The following is a 15,575-nucleotide window of genomic DNA, read 5'->3' as shown; positions in this document are numbered from 1 at the left end:
GTACAATCGCATTTTCAAGTCCCTTTGAGGGACAAAAATGTGTTAAATAAATTTAAATAAATTTTATTTAATAAAAAAAGAAGAAAAACAAGGCCTCTCACAACTCATTTGGTGAAAAATAAACATGTTATGGCTCATGGAAGACAGCAATGCAAATACATTTTATTTTTTTATTTTTTTTTCTAAATATACAATGCCGAAATTGCTGTTTTTCGTCTATATGTCGTGCAAAAAACGCAACAAATACTGATCAAAAAGTTGCAGTTACCCCAAAATGGTACCAGTGATAGAACTCATCCCACAAAATTCAATATCTCACATAACTTCATTGGTGGAAAAATGTTATGGATGTTAGGATCCGATGATAAAATTACAATTATTACTCTTTAAGTGTTTTTATTGTAGACTAATATTTACATACAAAAATGTGGCATGGCTGTAATCGTATCGACCCACAGAATAAAAGTAACACTTCATTTATACTGTATGGTGAAGTCCATAAAAGAAAGAATTTCTGTGGTTTTTTTTCATCCCAGCAAAAAGAGTGAATACAAGTTAAACAATACATTATATGTAAGCCAAATTGGTGGCATTAGAAGATACAAATCATCTCACAAAATAACAAGACCTCATATGGCTGTGTCGGCAAAGAAATTAAAATATTATGGCTCTTGGAACAAAGCCATGCCTGATCATTAAGGTACAAAATAGGCCAGTCCGTAAGCGGTTAATATGGCTGCCTAAATGGCGATCAGCTGATTGCCGCCAGTCCAGCTCCTTAGATCCTTGGCAAGTAGAGTTGCCATTTCCTGATCAATGTGGTATTACATGGTGGACATTTAGATGAATGGTGAGAGCCACTGCTTGTTATCGGCGCTTTGCTTAGACTCGTAGAAACAGCTCCTGACAATCCCTTAAATCAGCATATATTCACTACATGAAACTGAAAATCCAAATAGAAATTCAAGATGAATGGCCTTGGTAGATTTAGACCTCATGCATACAGCATGCACAGATTCCGAATGGGGGATCCCGCACGGAATCCGTCCATGACTGCGGCGGGTGACCCTGCATACCTGTGTGTGCAGGCGGCGAGGCCCGCGCTGACCTATCTTCTTCCAGGTTCTCTATACTGCGTATCGTCTGCAGGGATCGCCATCAGACAAGCACAGTACAGATTTTTTTTTAAAGTTTTTCCCACGGAATCCGCAGGCCATTTGCAATGTTAATTGCATACAGCCGCGGATCGGACGGCTTCTATTGACTTCAATGATAGCCGTCTGTGTGGGAACCGCAGGAAAATGGAACACACTGCAATTTTTCATCCGCGAGCACAGACCGCAATTGGTTTCTGCTCGTGTGAATGAAGAATCTTTTTTGCATTGCATGCTATGGAGGGTTATTGCTGCGGAATCCGGAGGCAGACACCTATCAGGGTTATTCATACTAAAGGTTCGTTTACTGTTATATGTCCTGTCCTTATAAGATTTGCCCTTTTTTTCTTGATTTGCTTAATTGGCCTCCAAGAAACCTAAGACCACTATAATATGTAGGCGTCACCTATGCTGGACTCTCACTCTGACTTGACCCTTATTCTTCATTCTGCCCAATGTGTTTACCCAGTAGCACTGTATATGTCCTGGCTCCATGAGTTTGACCTGTTAAGTGGTATTTTACCAATGTTCACCATGTTGCACTATTTTCTCTTGGAATATGCCAAAGAGCATATTGGACTCTGACCCTTACAGTCAGTGCGGTCCGTCAGGTGCAGTTCATGTCTGGCGCTTGAACTTTTGCTGTTGTTCAGCTCCTGTGACAGACCCAAAAAGTCGGAAAGCTAAACGCAGATGTGAACAAATACTAAATTGTATCATATAGAGGTATAGATATGTGACATAAGTGCCAAAGAGGTAGGTTTAGGGGGGGATTTACCCTTTAAATGGAATGATGTAATACATTTAACTAACAGACAGAAAGTCCTACAGAGCGGGCTTGATTGAATGGCTGAATGATTTGCAGACGTTGTATGTAATGCGCAATGCTGCCAGAGGAAAAAGATCTGCAGACTGAAGGAGACTTCACGGATTATTGGGTGTCATGCAATGTGACACATATGGTATGAGTGCAGCATTGATATGACATGCAGTGACACACCGCTGAAGGCATGCGGTGTAGCTGTGTAGGTAATCAGTGCCGTGCACTACGTCTACGGAAAGCCCAGCATCTAGGGAGCTGAGCTGTTGTGACAGACCGAGGATGCCAGGGTAGAGACATTCCACATTCATTCCCCGCCACAGATGATCTGACACTGGCTTGTCGGGATGCCAACGGAGGCCGTGGCTTTGGAATGAAGAATTTTTATAGTTGTTGTGGCTATAGTACTATACTTTTCTACAGTTTCATGTACATGCTTATGATATTTCTATGGTTATAGTGTCTAGTTTATATGAAGTGAATGAAAAATAATTATGGGCACTATAGCACTGAACCCTATTATACCTGACAATTGTAAAAATATGGATCATTCCAAATCTTTAGTCACAAAAACCACCTTTTTATATAATTTGCACCTTTTAGCATCAGAGGCAGCCATTTTGTATGTTGAGTACTTATGTATCCTTTGACATTCAGCTACACAAGATCTTTATAGGAACATAGCTAAATGGAGATGCCATTGTTTCCATTATTTGAGAATTCTTACAGATATTGATTCTGCCTTCAAAATGAACGCCCTGCTCCATTGAAGGTATATTGACCAGGGACGACTATTGGTGGAGTGATTGTTTGAATCAACGAATGTAAGCATCAATCATCCCATGTAAAAGCGGCTACCAACCCGGTGAAAAGCGATAATTTCCTTGTCGTTTTATTGTAGCTCACTTCAAAATAGTCATTGGTTGGTAAAAGGTCTCTCTATCTCACACATACACACCCAACCAACCATCATTCACACTCTTTAGTGACTTTTCTGGACAACTGATTGGATGATAGTTGCTCAGTGTGAAGTTAGTTTAATGGCATGATAATCGTGCGAATATTTGTTAGATTGAGTGGTTTGTAAAGTAACTGTTAGGTGTAAACGTGTGCAGCGACCAAATGATCAGAGCTAAATCGTTAGATTTTTCCAGATTGGATCTTTCATGTGGAGCTAAAAAAATCATCGTTCGTCTGCTGCAGAACCTTTGATGATAGGGCAATCCGCCACAAAGAACGAGATTGTCGAATAGTGTGTTGTCTTTCTGGCATTCAGATTCGACACATCCCGGATCAGGCTGACAGGTTACTTGGAGGAGCTCTGACCAATAAGGTTGACGAACTGGAAGTAATAATTTCTGAGGAAAACTATGACATAGCAGGAATAACAGAGACCTGGTTGGACGAAAGTGTGACTGGGCGGTGAACTTACAGAGTTACAGTCTGTTCAGAAGAGATCTTAAAAAAAACAGAAAGAGGGAGGGGTTTGTCTCTATAAAATCCTGTTTAAAGCCCACATTACGGGAAGAAATATGTGAGGGAGATGGACATGTGGAGTCTCTATTGGTAGAAATCCATAGAGGGAAAAACAATAATATAATCCTCATAGGAGTTTTCTATAGACCACCAAATATAACAGAAGCCACTGAAAATCTATGACCAAAGCAAATAGATGAAGCAGTAAATCACAATGAGGTAATAATTATGGGAGAATTTAACTATCTGGATATAAACTGGAAAGCCAAAATATGCAGATCTCATAACGGTAACACGTTTCTGGCAATAACTAAAGATAATTATCTTACTCAACTTCTACAGAACCCAACTAGAGGGATAGCCATTTTAGACTTAATATTAGCCAACAGACCAGACAGAATAACAGGGGTGCAGGTTGGGGGGCACCTGGGAAATAGAGACCATAATATAATACATTTCCGTTTGTCTTTCAAAAGGGAGTTTAATTGGGGAGCTACGAAAATACTAAACTTTAGGAAGGCAAACTTCGATCAGCTCAGAGATGCCCTTAACCTTACTAACTGGGACAATGTCCTCAGGACTAAGAGTACAGACAATAAATGGGAAATGTTCTAAAACATCTTAAACACTTACTGTGAGCGGTTCATACTTTACAGGAGTTAGGAATAGGAGTAAACCAATGTGGTTCAATAAAGATGTTTAGGGGGCAATGAACAACAAAAAGAAAGTGTTTTTTTTTCATGCCTTGATTATGCAGTCGCAAAGTATTTTTTCAGAAATTAAAAACCAGCAATGGAATACGCGTTTCGGGGAAGAACCCCTTCGTCAGTTCGGCTGGATAGGACTGTGTGATAAGTACAAATAGATAATGGAGGAGTGATTAACAAAGAAAGGGGAGGAGAGGGGAAAAAAAAAGAACAAAATTCATATACATAATGAAGTCTCACAAATGTGTCAATAAGAACAATAAATATATGATGAAAACATCGATCTGAACAGTGATAAAATATATATGAGACAAAAAACATAAAAGAATATGAGCATCCGTACATGTAAATTAACATGAAATTTATACAAAACAAATATCTGTTAAAATAGGATGAAGACAATCCTGAGTAAAATACCAATCTTAAAAGTACCAATATGAGAGCGGATGGACTCAAAATCGTGTGGTTGCTTTCAGCTGAATGGGATGACTACAGAATTAAAATGCATGTACAGCCTATTGGGAAATATGATATGATTGCTACACCCAAGGGGGTGCATAAATAAATGTGTATATGTATGTAAAAATGAGAAGAAAAAAAAAATAATAAAAATTAAAAAAAAAAAAAAAAGGGAATCTATTGGAAAACTACTTCAGAATGGTGTGCATTGACAGCATTGGGTTCATGGTGTGGGATAAAGTTAGGAAGAAAGAAAAAAAAAAAAAAAAAAAAAAAAAAGGGGGGGGGGGGGGAGAAGGGACACCTTTATGTAACCAACAAAAATGAGAATAAAACTAATTAGAAATTGAGATAAGGGGCTCACCAACAGGATGCCTAGGGGTGACACGATTCCAAAGATGTATAGAATGTGTCGGAGGTCCTGAAAATGAAGAATTGTCAGATTAGGGAAGATGTATGTATAATAAAAAATAAAAAAGAAGTGCTTTCACCATCACACATTGGACTTTGATCTACATCTTCTAGTAGCTTAGAGTGTTGCGCCTCCATACCAGTTCTTTTCACATCCTTTTCGCTACACTTACGCCCACACTGGTGGAGCGTCATCTGGTTGGCAGCACCTCCACCATTCAAAATACTCAATCATTGAAAACTCTTTGTACTCCATAAATATTCCACTACCCTCACTGGGTCTTGCTCCACCCTCCTTTTTCATTTCTTTTACTCGCAAAGTATTTTTTAATATTCATATTTTTGCTTTACTCTGTATCTCGTAATAATTAACGTTATGCCAAGATTATTTTTATTTCTATTTTTAGTTTTCATTATTGTTATTATTATTATCACATATCCTACAATATTTTTATGTTAGTAGTCCATGTGATTTTATATGTTTGAATACGCATATATATATATGTTCATTTGAATTTATTTTTTAGTGTAATTTTTCTTGTTTTCTTTGTTATTTTCTTTGTTTTACTTCCCGTTTATTCCTGAACCATGTATATTTCCTATCAATTTCTGTTAATGTCATCTTCTATCCTATTTTGGCTCTATATTATTTATGTGCATTTGTATAGTGTATCCCCACTGAGTACTAAGGAAGAGGTTCACATATCTCGAAACACATATACAAACTGGTTTTAATAATAAAGTGAGATCTTTTTGGCAAAATACCTAATCTCAATAATTTGTACTACGCCTGAAGGTTGTGCCATATTTACCCTTCCTGAATATTTTTTTTTCTTCCTTGTTTGTCTTAACAAGTCACTGGTCAGACCACAAATGGAATATTGTGTAACGGTTTGGGCATTGGTACTCAAGAAAGACATATCAGAGCTTGAGCATGTTCAAAGGCAGGCAACTAAAGTAATAAATGGAATGGGCGGACTACAATACCCAGAGAGGGTTTTTGAGAAAAGACGTCTGAGAAGCAACCCAATAAATATGTATAAATATATCAGGGATCAGTACAGAGAGGTATTTAGGTGAAATCATATCATAGAGGTCTACTTTATGTTTCAAAATGTATTTATTGAAGGAATTTAACGTTGGCAACAAACCTGCCACATGTGCCCCTCGTGGGGGGGTAGATATTGGTACAAGACGGGTAATAGCTCTAACAATAAAAATAGTAATAACCATATGGAAATAAGAGGAACTGGTGGGAAGGGGAGATTTGACAGTACAAGCTCCTTATCCAAAATCCTTGTTAGTATCTGGGTATTGGAATGTTCCCTTGATTGATTAATTGACTGGAGGTCTACTTTATAGGGGTTTCCCATACAATTCACATTTAGCACATTTCCACAGAATTGCTGATTAATATCTGATTTCTGGAAGCCCCACCACTCGGACACCCAGGATCACTGAAACGGGGGTCCCAATTTCCCAGTTCCTTTTCACATACATTTAAAGGTGATGAGGAGTATGAATGGAACGGTGGTAGACCATGTGCACTGTTGATTCATTCAATGTCTGTAGGTGGACAGAAACAGCTGAGAAAAGAGACATAAAAGAAAAAAAATGTAATAGTTGCCATAAAGACACTTGCAAAGTTTGCAGAGTGTTTGATACATTTTTTGCTGTACCACGACCTGCAGAAATACTAAATAGTAACATTTAAAGATCCCCTCGGCGGGAAACCAGCCAATAAGAAATATATCAGCAAAGAACAGAAGGTGTTCGGAGAGCAGAGGTGAGGAGAAGAACGCCAATAGTAACAGAAGGGAAGGAGACATGAGCAGCAGTAAACAATGGGGACATATGCTCTAGCGGAGATCACAGAGGTGGTGAACAGAGAAGAGGAGGAGGGCAGAGCAGGACAAAAGCACAATACATAATGATGAAGACGTGTCAACTGAATGAGGAGAAGACATAGGCAATGAAAGGACAGCTGGTCACATGATAACATGCTGAATACGGCCACATGAGGAAGCAATATTCCCTGCAATACAGGCAGCTCTCATGTTAGAAATATGTGGGTGCTTCTTTGCTTGAATTGTGTGTGCCCTCCAGATACTGGCCACTGGGCTTACAGTGGGCATGTCAATATACACTGGGCAAAATTATTCAACAGTAATTTGCTATCAATGGGACTTAGGAATACGGATATACCTACTGTAATATCTTATAACAGCCAGTTCTGAACAAAAGAAGCACTTCAATGACAAAATCAACTACTTCTTAGACATGTTCTGCTCTTCACAAAAATATCTATGTGTCGCGGGTGGTGGTGTTGGGACGCAGACTCAGGATGCGATGCAGCTGAGGGAGTACCACAAAAAAAAGTATATTCATTTAGGATCAAAGGAATGCAATTGAATAAGGGTATAATGACAAGTAAGCAATACAACTTTTGCTGTGGATTAACCTAAAACTAGCTATGGCTAACTACATCAGAGGATTCTTAATGTTTTGTGCAGAATATGGAATAATACCAGCATACAGTATCAACAGTGTTGTACCAAAAGTGGTCCTGTGGAATAGAAATACAAATAATGTAATGTTCCACACAGTTCTAGTTTATAGGGTTAATACTATGCTATTATCAACACAGTCTATTGGAAACACAGCGTTCAACCTCCAGACGAAATGTCTCTTTTCATAACTCTCACCCCTCGCGCCAATACCTCAGACTAAAATGGGTGCAGTGAACAGTGAAAGTTTTGTAAATAACTAAAGTTTTTCTATATAACAGATCTGTTAATTTACTAGTCATATACCTATTAGTGTACACACCTAGTAGTTGGATTGAGGTCGGTCATACTTACAATTCTGTACAGTGAGAATTGCCGTTGCTACCGCCCCTAGCATGGTCCCCTTGGTCTCTGTCGCTGTTTAGATGGTACCCTGGGTTGGAGATGTACGGCTATCACTCTCTCCTTTACGCTCCAGGTCGTGGGCAGCCTCTCAATATAAAGTTCAGCACCCACGGCCCTTCTCCACGCAGTTCCTGCTGCTTTCACCTCTTCTTGCTTCTGCTCTCTGCAATCTCCTTCGTGCTGCAATACTATGTCTCTGCCACTCATCTCTCCAGCCCTAGTTCTTGCGCTCTCTGCAAAATATTGTGTTCCTAGTCTGGAGCACTACAGCAGCACCTCCAGCTCGCTGTACAGTGCCCTGCACCCCCCTGTGCAGCAAAACTTGTATTTTATGTCAGAGCCCTAGTCAATCAACAAGTGTCCAGGGAGCCTGCTGTTACATTGCACTAAAATTTGTCGCAAATGTTGCCACCTATGGTAATTCTGGCACAATTGATGGCGCATCTTACTGTCTATCATCATAGCAGCTCTTTTAGGGAAGCCCCTTACATATGCAACAAATTCGGAACTATGCAGAGATGCTGCAAGCACTTGCATAAAAAATGACAAACGTGAAATAAAGTATAAAGAACAAAAATTTGACAACTTTGGCAATGAAACTTGGCAGCACATTGACTCTGTGATTAGTACCAGAGACATGTTTAAGGAAACATCTGTATGGGCTTTAGATGTCCTTCCTCTGTGTACTATGGATTCTACCCATCCTATAAAAATATAATTAGCTGAATTTGCTTCCTATATTGGACAGGCCAAGCAATAAAATGGGAATTTACGATACATAAACAATAGAATGGCAATGTGTCAAAAACGTAATAAAGGGAAGCAATAGATGACAGATGGGCCACAATGCCAAATGTCTAACCGCTCCCTCTGTTATCATACCATAATAGATGCAGTTAAAAAAAGGCACAGGTCTATCGTGTCCGATGTATAATCCTACCATGTTGATCCAAAGAAAAGCAATAACCCCTACTAGGTGGATGCGAATTTCCCCATGTGCCACTTATAATACTTGTGTTCAGGGGCGTAACTAAAGGCTCAGGGGCCCTGATGCAAAAGGTGAGCTGGGCCCCCCCCTCTATCTGTATCTGTACCCATACCCATACCTAAACCATTCTGCACAGAGGCATAACTTGAAGCTTCTGGGCCCCAACTATAATGCTTTATTCATAGTACTGGGCTCCCTATATGGAGAAGAGAGGCCTTATGGGCCCCCTAAGGCTCCTGGGCCCGGGCGCAACCGCATCCCATGCACCCTCTATAGATACGCCCCTGCTTGTGTTGTCTTATGTGACAGAGGGGCATTTAGACTCCTCTCCCCAACCTCAGGCTCCCAGAAGTAGTATGTCAGATAGGTGTACAGACATATACATTTATTACATATAGTAATAACATCAATGGAGTAAAAGCCTTCTTTCTCAGTATTTTGCTTACATATCAAGCAGCCGTTCACGTGTTCGCTGCTGATTATGTCATTGTCTTTCCTCGGTGCATTGTTCAGCTTTAGTGGCTGTTTGGGGAATAGAGGTTTTAATTCTCAGAGATCACATTACCCTCGTTTTAGCTTTAGTGGCATAAAACTGATATGCAAGAACAATACAGACAAAAGGAACTCCTGCTTACTCCTGTTGATGCCAGACATCGTGACTTTAGTCATCGGCGCATTGTGCCTGCTCTTACCGATTCCCCATAAATATCTGATTTTAAAATGCCTCTATTATGGGAGAAAACGTTTTGCTCTCTTGCATTACAAAGATACTAAATGTATAATGAAGTCACTTTAGCTGTTGAGTTTAACAATGGAAACATTGGGTTGTGACGCCTAGGAATGTATGAATTGTCTATAAATATACTACAGATTTACAATCTACTACTATAGTGGGAAGGAGGGTTTCTTTTTTGTTTTTTTAGCAGTAATAGCGCTTCAATAAACTGAAATCCCCCACATCGCCCTGCAACTCTTTCACCAATATACGGGATGATGTTACAATTAGGTGCAATGCTCAACTAACTAAATCCTAACTAACCAGAACGTTACCAGCAAATAGAAGTTCTTGAGTTATATTTTTCCTGCAAGTTCCTTAGTTATATCAGTTTCTGGGAAAGTGGATGACAGTCAATAGGATTTGTCACTCAGCATTCTCAGGTTAATTAATGATAAACCTTTACAATCCAATTTTGGATTCAGGGTTTCCTAGGAGGCTTTCTCTTTCTGCTATTTTACAATGGCGCCATCTGCTGGCTAGAGCCAGTACTGCGGTAGGGGACACGCAAGAGAGGCTCCCCGACAGAGTGGACAGTAATATACAGTAAGAATACCCTGCCGGACGTCTTCTGACATTGGAGCTGTACAGGCTTCAATCAGAATGTCTTCAGACGTCAGGCAGTGGATTGGAAAGGGTTAAATCTGCCTACAAATGCAACAAGTAATAGACAAGTAAACTTTTTTTCTTTTTTTAAAAGGGGGAGAAATACGATGGGCGCAGAGCTGACGTATGGAGCTGTGGAGTCATCCTGTTTGCACTTCTTGTGGTATGTCTATTCCTATAATTAGTACCGAACCACGGTTGTATGTTCTCACGCTCATGCCTATTCGTCATAACATACTATGGTTATTGAATGGAAGTGGTATGTTCAGATGTAATGCTCATTACAATCTGCATTGGTGTGATACAATGTTGTTGCATGCCAGCAGTAATCAATGGAAGATCTCACACAACTTCAATATTTGTATTGACTTCTATAGCAAATTACGGGGAAAAAACGGTGTGTCTAGAATTTCTCAAAACTCCTTGTGTAAACCCGGCTATATTTTTCCAAATTACCTAATATATATATATATCTTTGTTGTCTAGCTCTGTGTTGTTTGTGCTCTTTGCCCAGAGGTAAAATACGAAGCTGCCTTCTAGATATTGACTTATTCAGATTAAGATGCACAGCATAGCTGTCATATCCCAAGGCAACGTGAAGTAACATACCGCCTTAAGGTACAGAAAGATAGTAAGAAGGCTGGAAAGAAAACGGCCAAGGTTAGACTAGCACAGCAATTTGGAGGTGAAAATGTACTCTTGATCTGGAGACGTAGAAAGGTTAGTCAAGTTCAGGTCATAGTGAAGATATCCAATCATATAACGATGAATGAATGGGCAGTCTTGCTTTTTAGATGTATTGTGAGTGCTCATCTATACTGATAGAATTTAGAAGAGGGGGAAAATAGGAGTGAGACATATTTTTATTGAATATCCCCAATAATAATGTAGTCTTCGCCTCATGCACACAAGTACATTTAGATGCATAATGCAGAACCATATATGCACCGTATTACTGTATGTATCGTTCCATGCTTGATGTCTTATACTGCACTACAATATATTACTACTTCAGGGATATGGAGTATGGGGCAGCATTCAATTGAGCATAGTAACATTTTTTATATGGACTATGCATCAGAGGCGTAACTTGAAGCTTCGGGGCCCCAATGCAAAACCTGTAACAGGGCCCCCAAATATAATGCTTTAGTCATAGTACTGGGCTCCCTATTTGGAGAAGAGAGGCCTTATGGGCCCCCTAAGGCTCCTGGGCCCGGGTGCAACCGCATCCCCTATAGTTACGCCAGTGCTCTGCATACAAAACGCCATATACAGGCAGTATACACTGGTATGGCTCTGCCTACTAAAATGCACCGCTATATTTTTTAAATCTGTACTGCATATGGCCGACAGCGAGTGTCTGCAGTCATCCGCGTTCCAGAAATTACAGGTACGCTGGGTCGCCGACTGGGGCCAGAGCCAGATTCCACTGTGGGCTTCTGCATGCGGAGCCCGAATCATTCGTGTTCAGGCAGCCTTAGGCCTTCTGCAGACGGGCGAAAAGTCCGCGGCGGGATTCCCCATAGAATTTCCACCCATACACACCTGCATAGGATTGCATTACAATACACAATCCTATGCAGACGGCCGCGGTTTTTTCTGTGCAGAGCCCCGCACAGAAACGTCACTCCCCGGATCCGCACTACGCATGAAAGAGCCGGAGCTGCAGGAGCGGGTGAGTCCGCGCTGCTCTCTGCAGGTGCTCGGGTCGGGTCCCGCTGCAAGAATACTCGCAGCCGGATCTGACCCGGCCGTCTGCAGGCAGCCTTAATGTTTCAGTTAAGTTTTTATATTAAACATATTTTCCATGTCACAATCTACAGCAGACGTCCCCAGCTGTTTGAGCCTTTTGAGACACATTAAAACTTTAACTAATGATCGGGATCCACATTAAACTCAAAACGAAGGAGAGACATATTAAATATGGAGAAATATGTAATCATAAATTTGTGAACATTTATTCTTAATTCAGTGTAAATTTGCCACTGGTTATATAGCATTCAAATTAGCATTGTTCAATAGTTAGGAAATGACTGCAGCAATGTCAGTTGCCAATGCATATAGCGATAAGGCCAGGCTCACACAACCGTGTGCAGGCATACACAGGTGTGTGCAAGTCAATGGGCTAATGGCATCGTGTGTCGCATGTGATGCGCCATGACAATACACCTGTGTGAGACTGGCCTAACTGAGATAACCTGGGGTGAGCCACACAACAAGGGGTCATAAGTCAAATGTGGCTCCCAAGCCACTAGTTGGGATCACTCCTCTACAGTGTATAAAAAAGATCTTTTATACTAGCCACTGAGTCCCAATATAGGCTGACAATTCCTGTTCTGTAGGGACAAGTAGTCATCACATCATCATAGGCAGGATTACAATGAAAGGTGACACCTATACATGGATAACACAGGATGCACCATTCACAATAAGTGATGGTGACAGCTCACCTCCTCCCCCTCTCTGCATAGTGCCCTCTACACAGGTCACAGAGCATGCTCACAGCACTGACATAGTAAAGTCAGTAGATTGTTTTTTTTTTTACTGAAGTTTCTTATGTCCATACAGCTGTGATACAGCTAATCCCAGAATTGCTGTTCATAATCATCAATAATGTTTTGTGCATCTCACTACTATATTAATCAGATTTTTTGAAGGAGGTGGAAATCCTCTTCAAGGACTGTTCTTTCAGCATTCAGTATTTTCCTAGCATTTTTTACAAGTGTTTTTAGTGACATTTTCGTTTTGCATTATTTAAAACATGCATTCCATTGTGGAGTTTTTGAAGTCCTATGAAAAAATCTTATGGGTAAAACCCCCCAAAACGCTGTGTATGTAGAAGTTTTTAATAATTTGCTATAGACCCTAAAGCAACCCTCTGGTTTCCGTTCAAAATTCTGTCCTGGTATCAAAGGGGAGGGCAGAAATATTGCAATATTGCCTGCAGTTGTTCTTTTATTCTGTTGTCCCTCCAATCCACCGGTTCCAGGTGCTGCTTTTGGCCATCTAAATTGATCAGCACAATCTTCAAACTACCTAATCCTCCACAGTGCATTGGTAGTGTTAAGCCCCATTTACATGCAACGATAATCGCTGCAAATTTGTTCAAACGATGGCTTTTGAACGATAATTGTTGCATGTAAATGCTTCCATCTTTTACTCATCGGCTGAACGATAATTTTTAGGTGAGCATAAAATCCATCGTTCAGCTGGAGAGAGATCGCAGGGATTGCATGCTGTGTTCTCCATGGAAGCAGCTGATTACATTGTATTCAGTTGGCAGCACACAGCGGCCAATGTGAAGACAATGCAGCTAAGTGCAAAGTCCAGGCCACATGCTGGGATTTGCAAACAGCTACAGGAGGCTCATCTACATGCAAATGAAGCTGATAAAGTGCTAATGGGCATTAGTGCCCATTAGTACTTAATACAAAATGATCACTAGAACTGCCAATTTTTAAATCGTTTGAAAGATTGTCTTTGCGTGTAAATGAGCCTTTAGACTACACATGCACCACACGTTCTCTCTGATTGGCCAGATTTGCTTACCTAATCAGCACTGGCCAATCACAGAGGAGTGCATAGAGTGCATTAGGTAGTTATAAAATTGCTGCAGCCATCTGCAGTCCTACACAGTCATCTAATCAAATTAACAATATTTGCATTGACTTTTATGGGGAAGAAGAAGTTGCAGGTATTGTACAGCACAAGTAGCTCTGTAGCCTTAGTATAGTGTAACTCTTCTTGTCATTCAGTATCTTATTGTGTATGTTTATTACATACAATTTCTGACAATGTATTAGTATCTGTTATGAATTCTTGTTTTGCAGGGAGCATTGCCCTTTGACGATGATAATTTGCGCCAGCTGCTAGAGAAGGTGAAACGTGGTGTATTTCACATGCCGCATTTTATTCCACCAGACTGTCAGAACCTGCTGAGAGGCATGATTGAGGTGGAACCTGAGAAACGCCTCAGTGTAAGTAATGTATTCTTTCCTTACATGGTTTAAGCAGTCCCATTTTTGTGCGTACCCCTGTATATGGGGTTTTACTGACAATATTTTATTGACACAGCGGTCTTTAAAACCTGTCTATTATCGTAGCTCAGTGTGTGATCTGCAGTCCAACATCTCAGGCAGACATAGCATGGCCACATATTAAGGTCTTTATTACAGATCCAACAGCGGGAATCTCCGAGAGTCTCGGAGCTCCCATAGATCACCATAGAATCCTTTAGTGCAGTATGATGATATGGGCATATGAAATGGTCTGTAAAAGCAATGAACACCTTAGGGCTTCAACAGAGGAATGTGTTTGCGGAAAATCGTGACTGTTAAACGAGATGAAGCGAAGTCATTGATTTCAATGGATTCGTTCTCATGAGCATTTTATTGCACACAACTCCTGCGTGTGAGAAAAAAATAGGTTCTGCCCCATTTTCCAGCTTTTTTTTGTGCGCATAGTAGCACGAGATTTAAACAGCCACATTGGTGAAGACTTTAAACTTGGTCATGCGCAAATACACTCCGAAGTGGTGAGCGTATTTGCGCATATTTTCATCTGTTTAAACCCTGACTAAAAGCAAAATTTAGAAACTTTCTAAGATAGTCTTCATTAAGAATTCCTAACATTTTGTTGCTGTAGAGTCTGTGTACCACCTGTACATAGTTGGCTGTGTTGATGCTTCTGACATGGAACGAGAAAAAGACATTAGTCATCTCAGGATACTATCCATGCCTCAGAGCTTAATTACAGAGCCAGTGTGTAGAGTGCACTCTCCTGACTGGCTGAGAGAAAGAAATCCATTCCAGTTGGTCAAGGGGACAAATCCCTGTTTGACTAGATAACCTCCAACACAGTAGAAATTAAGAGCTACAGGATGCTATAGCCATTAGGTGCCCAAGGATATTATCCATCCCTGCCTGATGAAAGTTACGGGGCCTGTGTAAATGTCTTGTTCTACCTCACACTATAGTAGCACCTGCAAATGAATATAGGAATGAAGGTTGCAGCCTGCAACTTGGTGAACTTTTCTTAAAGGAATTGTCCCATTTCTAGATGTTGACATGTAAAACTTTTCCCATGTCAAAGGTGTCTATAGCCTTGAAATAAGGAGGATATTCCAGCATTTTCCATCTTGTATTGTATTAACCAATTAAATCTAAAATTCACGACATACTGTATCATTATTTTTTCACTTTTCTGAGCCACTACATGCTGTGCAGAAGGGAGTGGTTTTCATACAAATAGCATTTTTCAAAAGGGGC

At 40.3% G+C, this 15,575-nt stretch overlaps 1 protein-coding gene across 2 annotated transcripts in view; it reads left to right on the top strand.

Moving 5' to 3' along the window:
• Positions 1–15,575, top strand: part of BRSK1 (BR serine/threonine kinase 1) — a 301,897-nt gene that overhangs the window by 202,499 nt on the left and 83,823 nt on the right. For both annotated transcript variants that reach the window (XM_066607747.1, XM_066607746.1), the window contains exons 7-8: positions 10,403–10,471; positions 14,139–14,285. In XM_066607747.1, the coding sequence (XP_066463844.1) occupies positions 10,403–10,471; positions 14,139–14,285 (216 nt within the window). The remainder of the gene's footprint in view (positions 1–10,402; positions 10,472–14,138; positions 14,286–15,575) is intronic.

The sequence above is a fragment of the Eleutherodactylus coqui genome, chromosome 6, assembly GCF_035609145.1.
Source record: "Eleutherodactylus coqui strain aEleCoq1 chromosome 6, aEleCoq1.hap1, whole genome shotgun sequence".
Taxonomy (NCBI): domain Eukaryota; kingdom Metazoa; phylum Chordata; class Amphibia; order Anura; family Eleutherodactylidae; genus Eleutherodactylus; species Eleutherodactylus coqui.
Note: the sequence above shows the minus strand (reverse complement) of the source record. Positions and strands in the feature narration are given on the sequence as shown.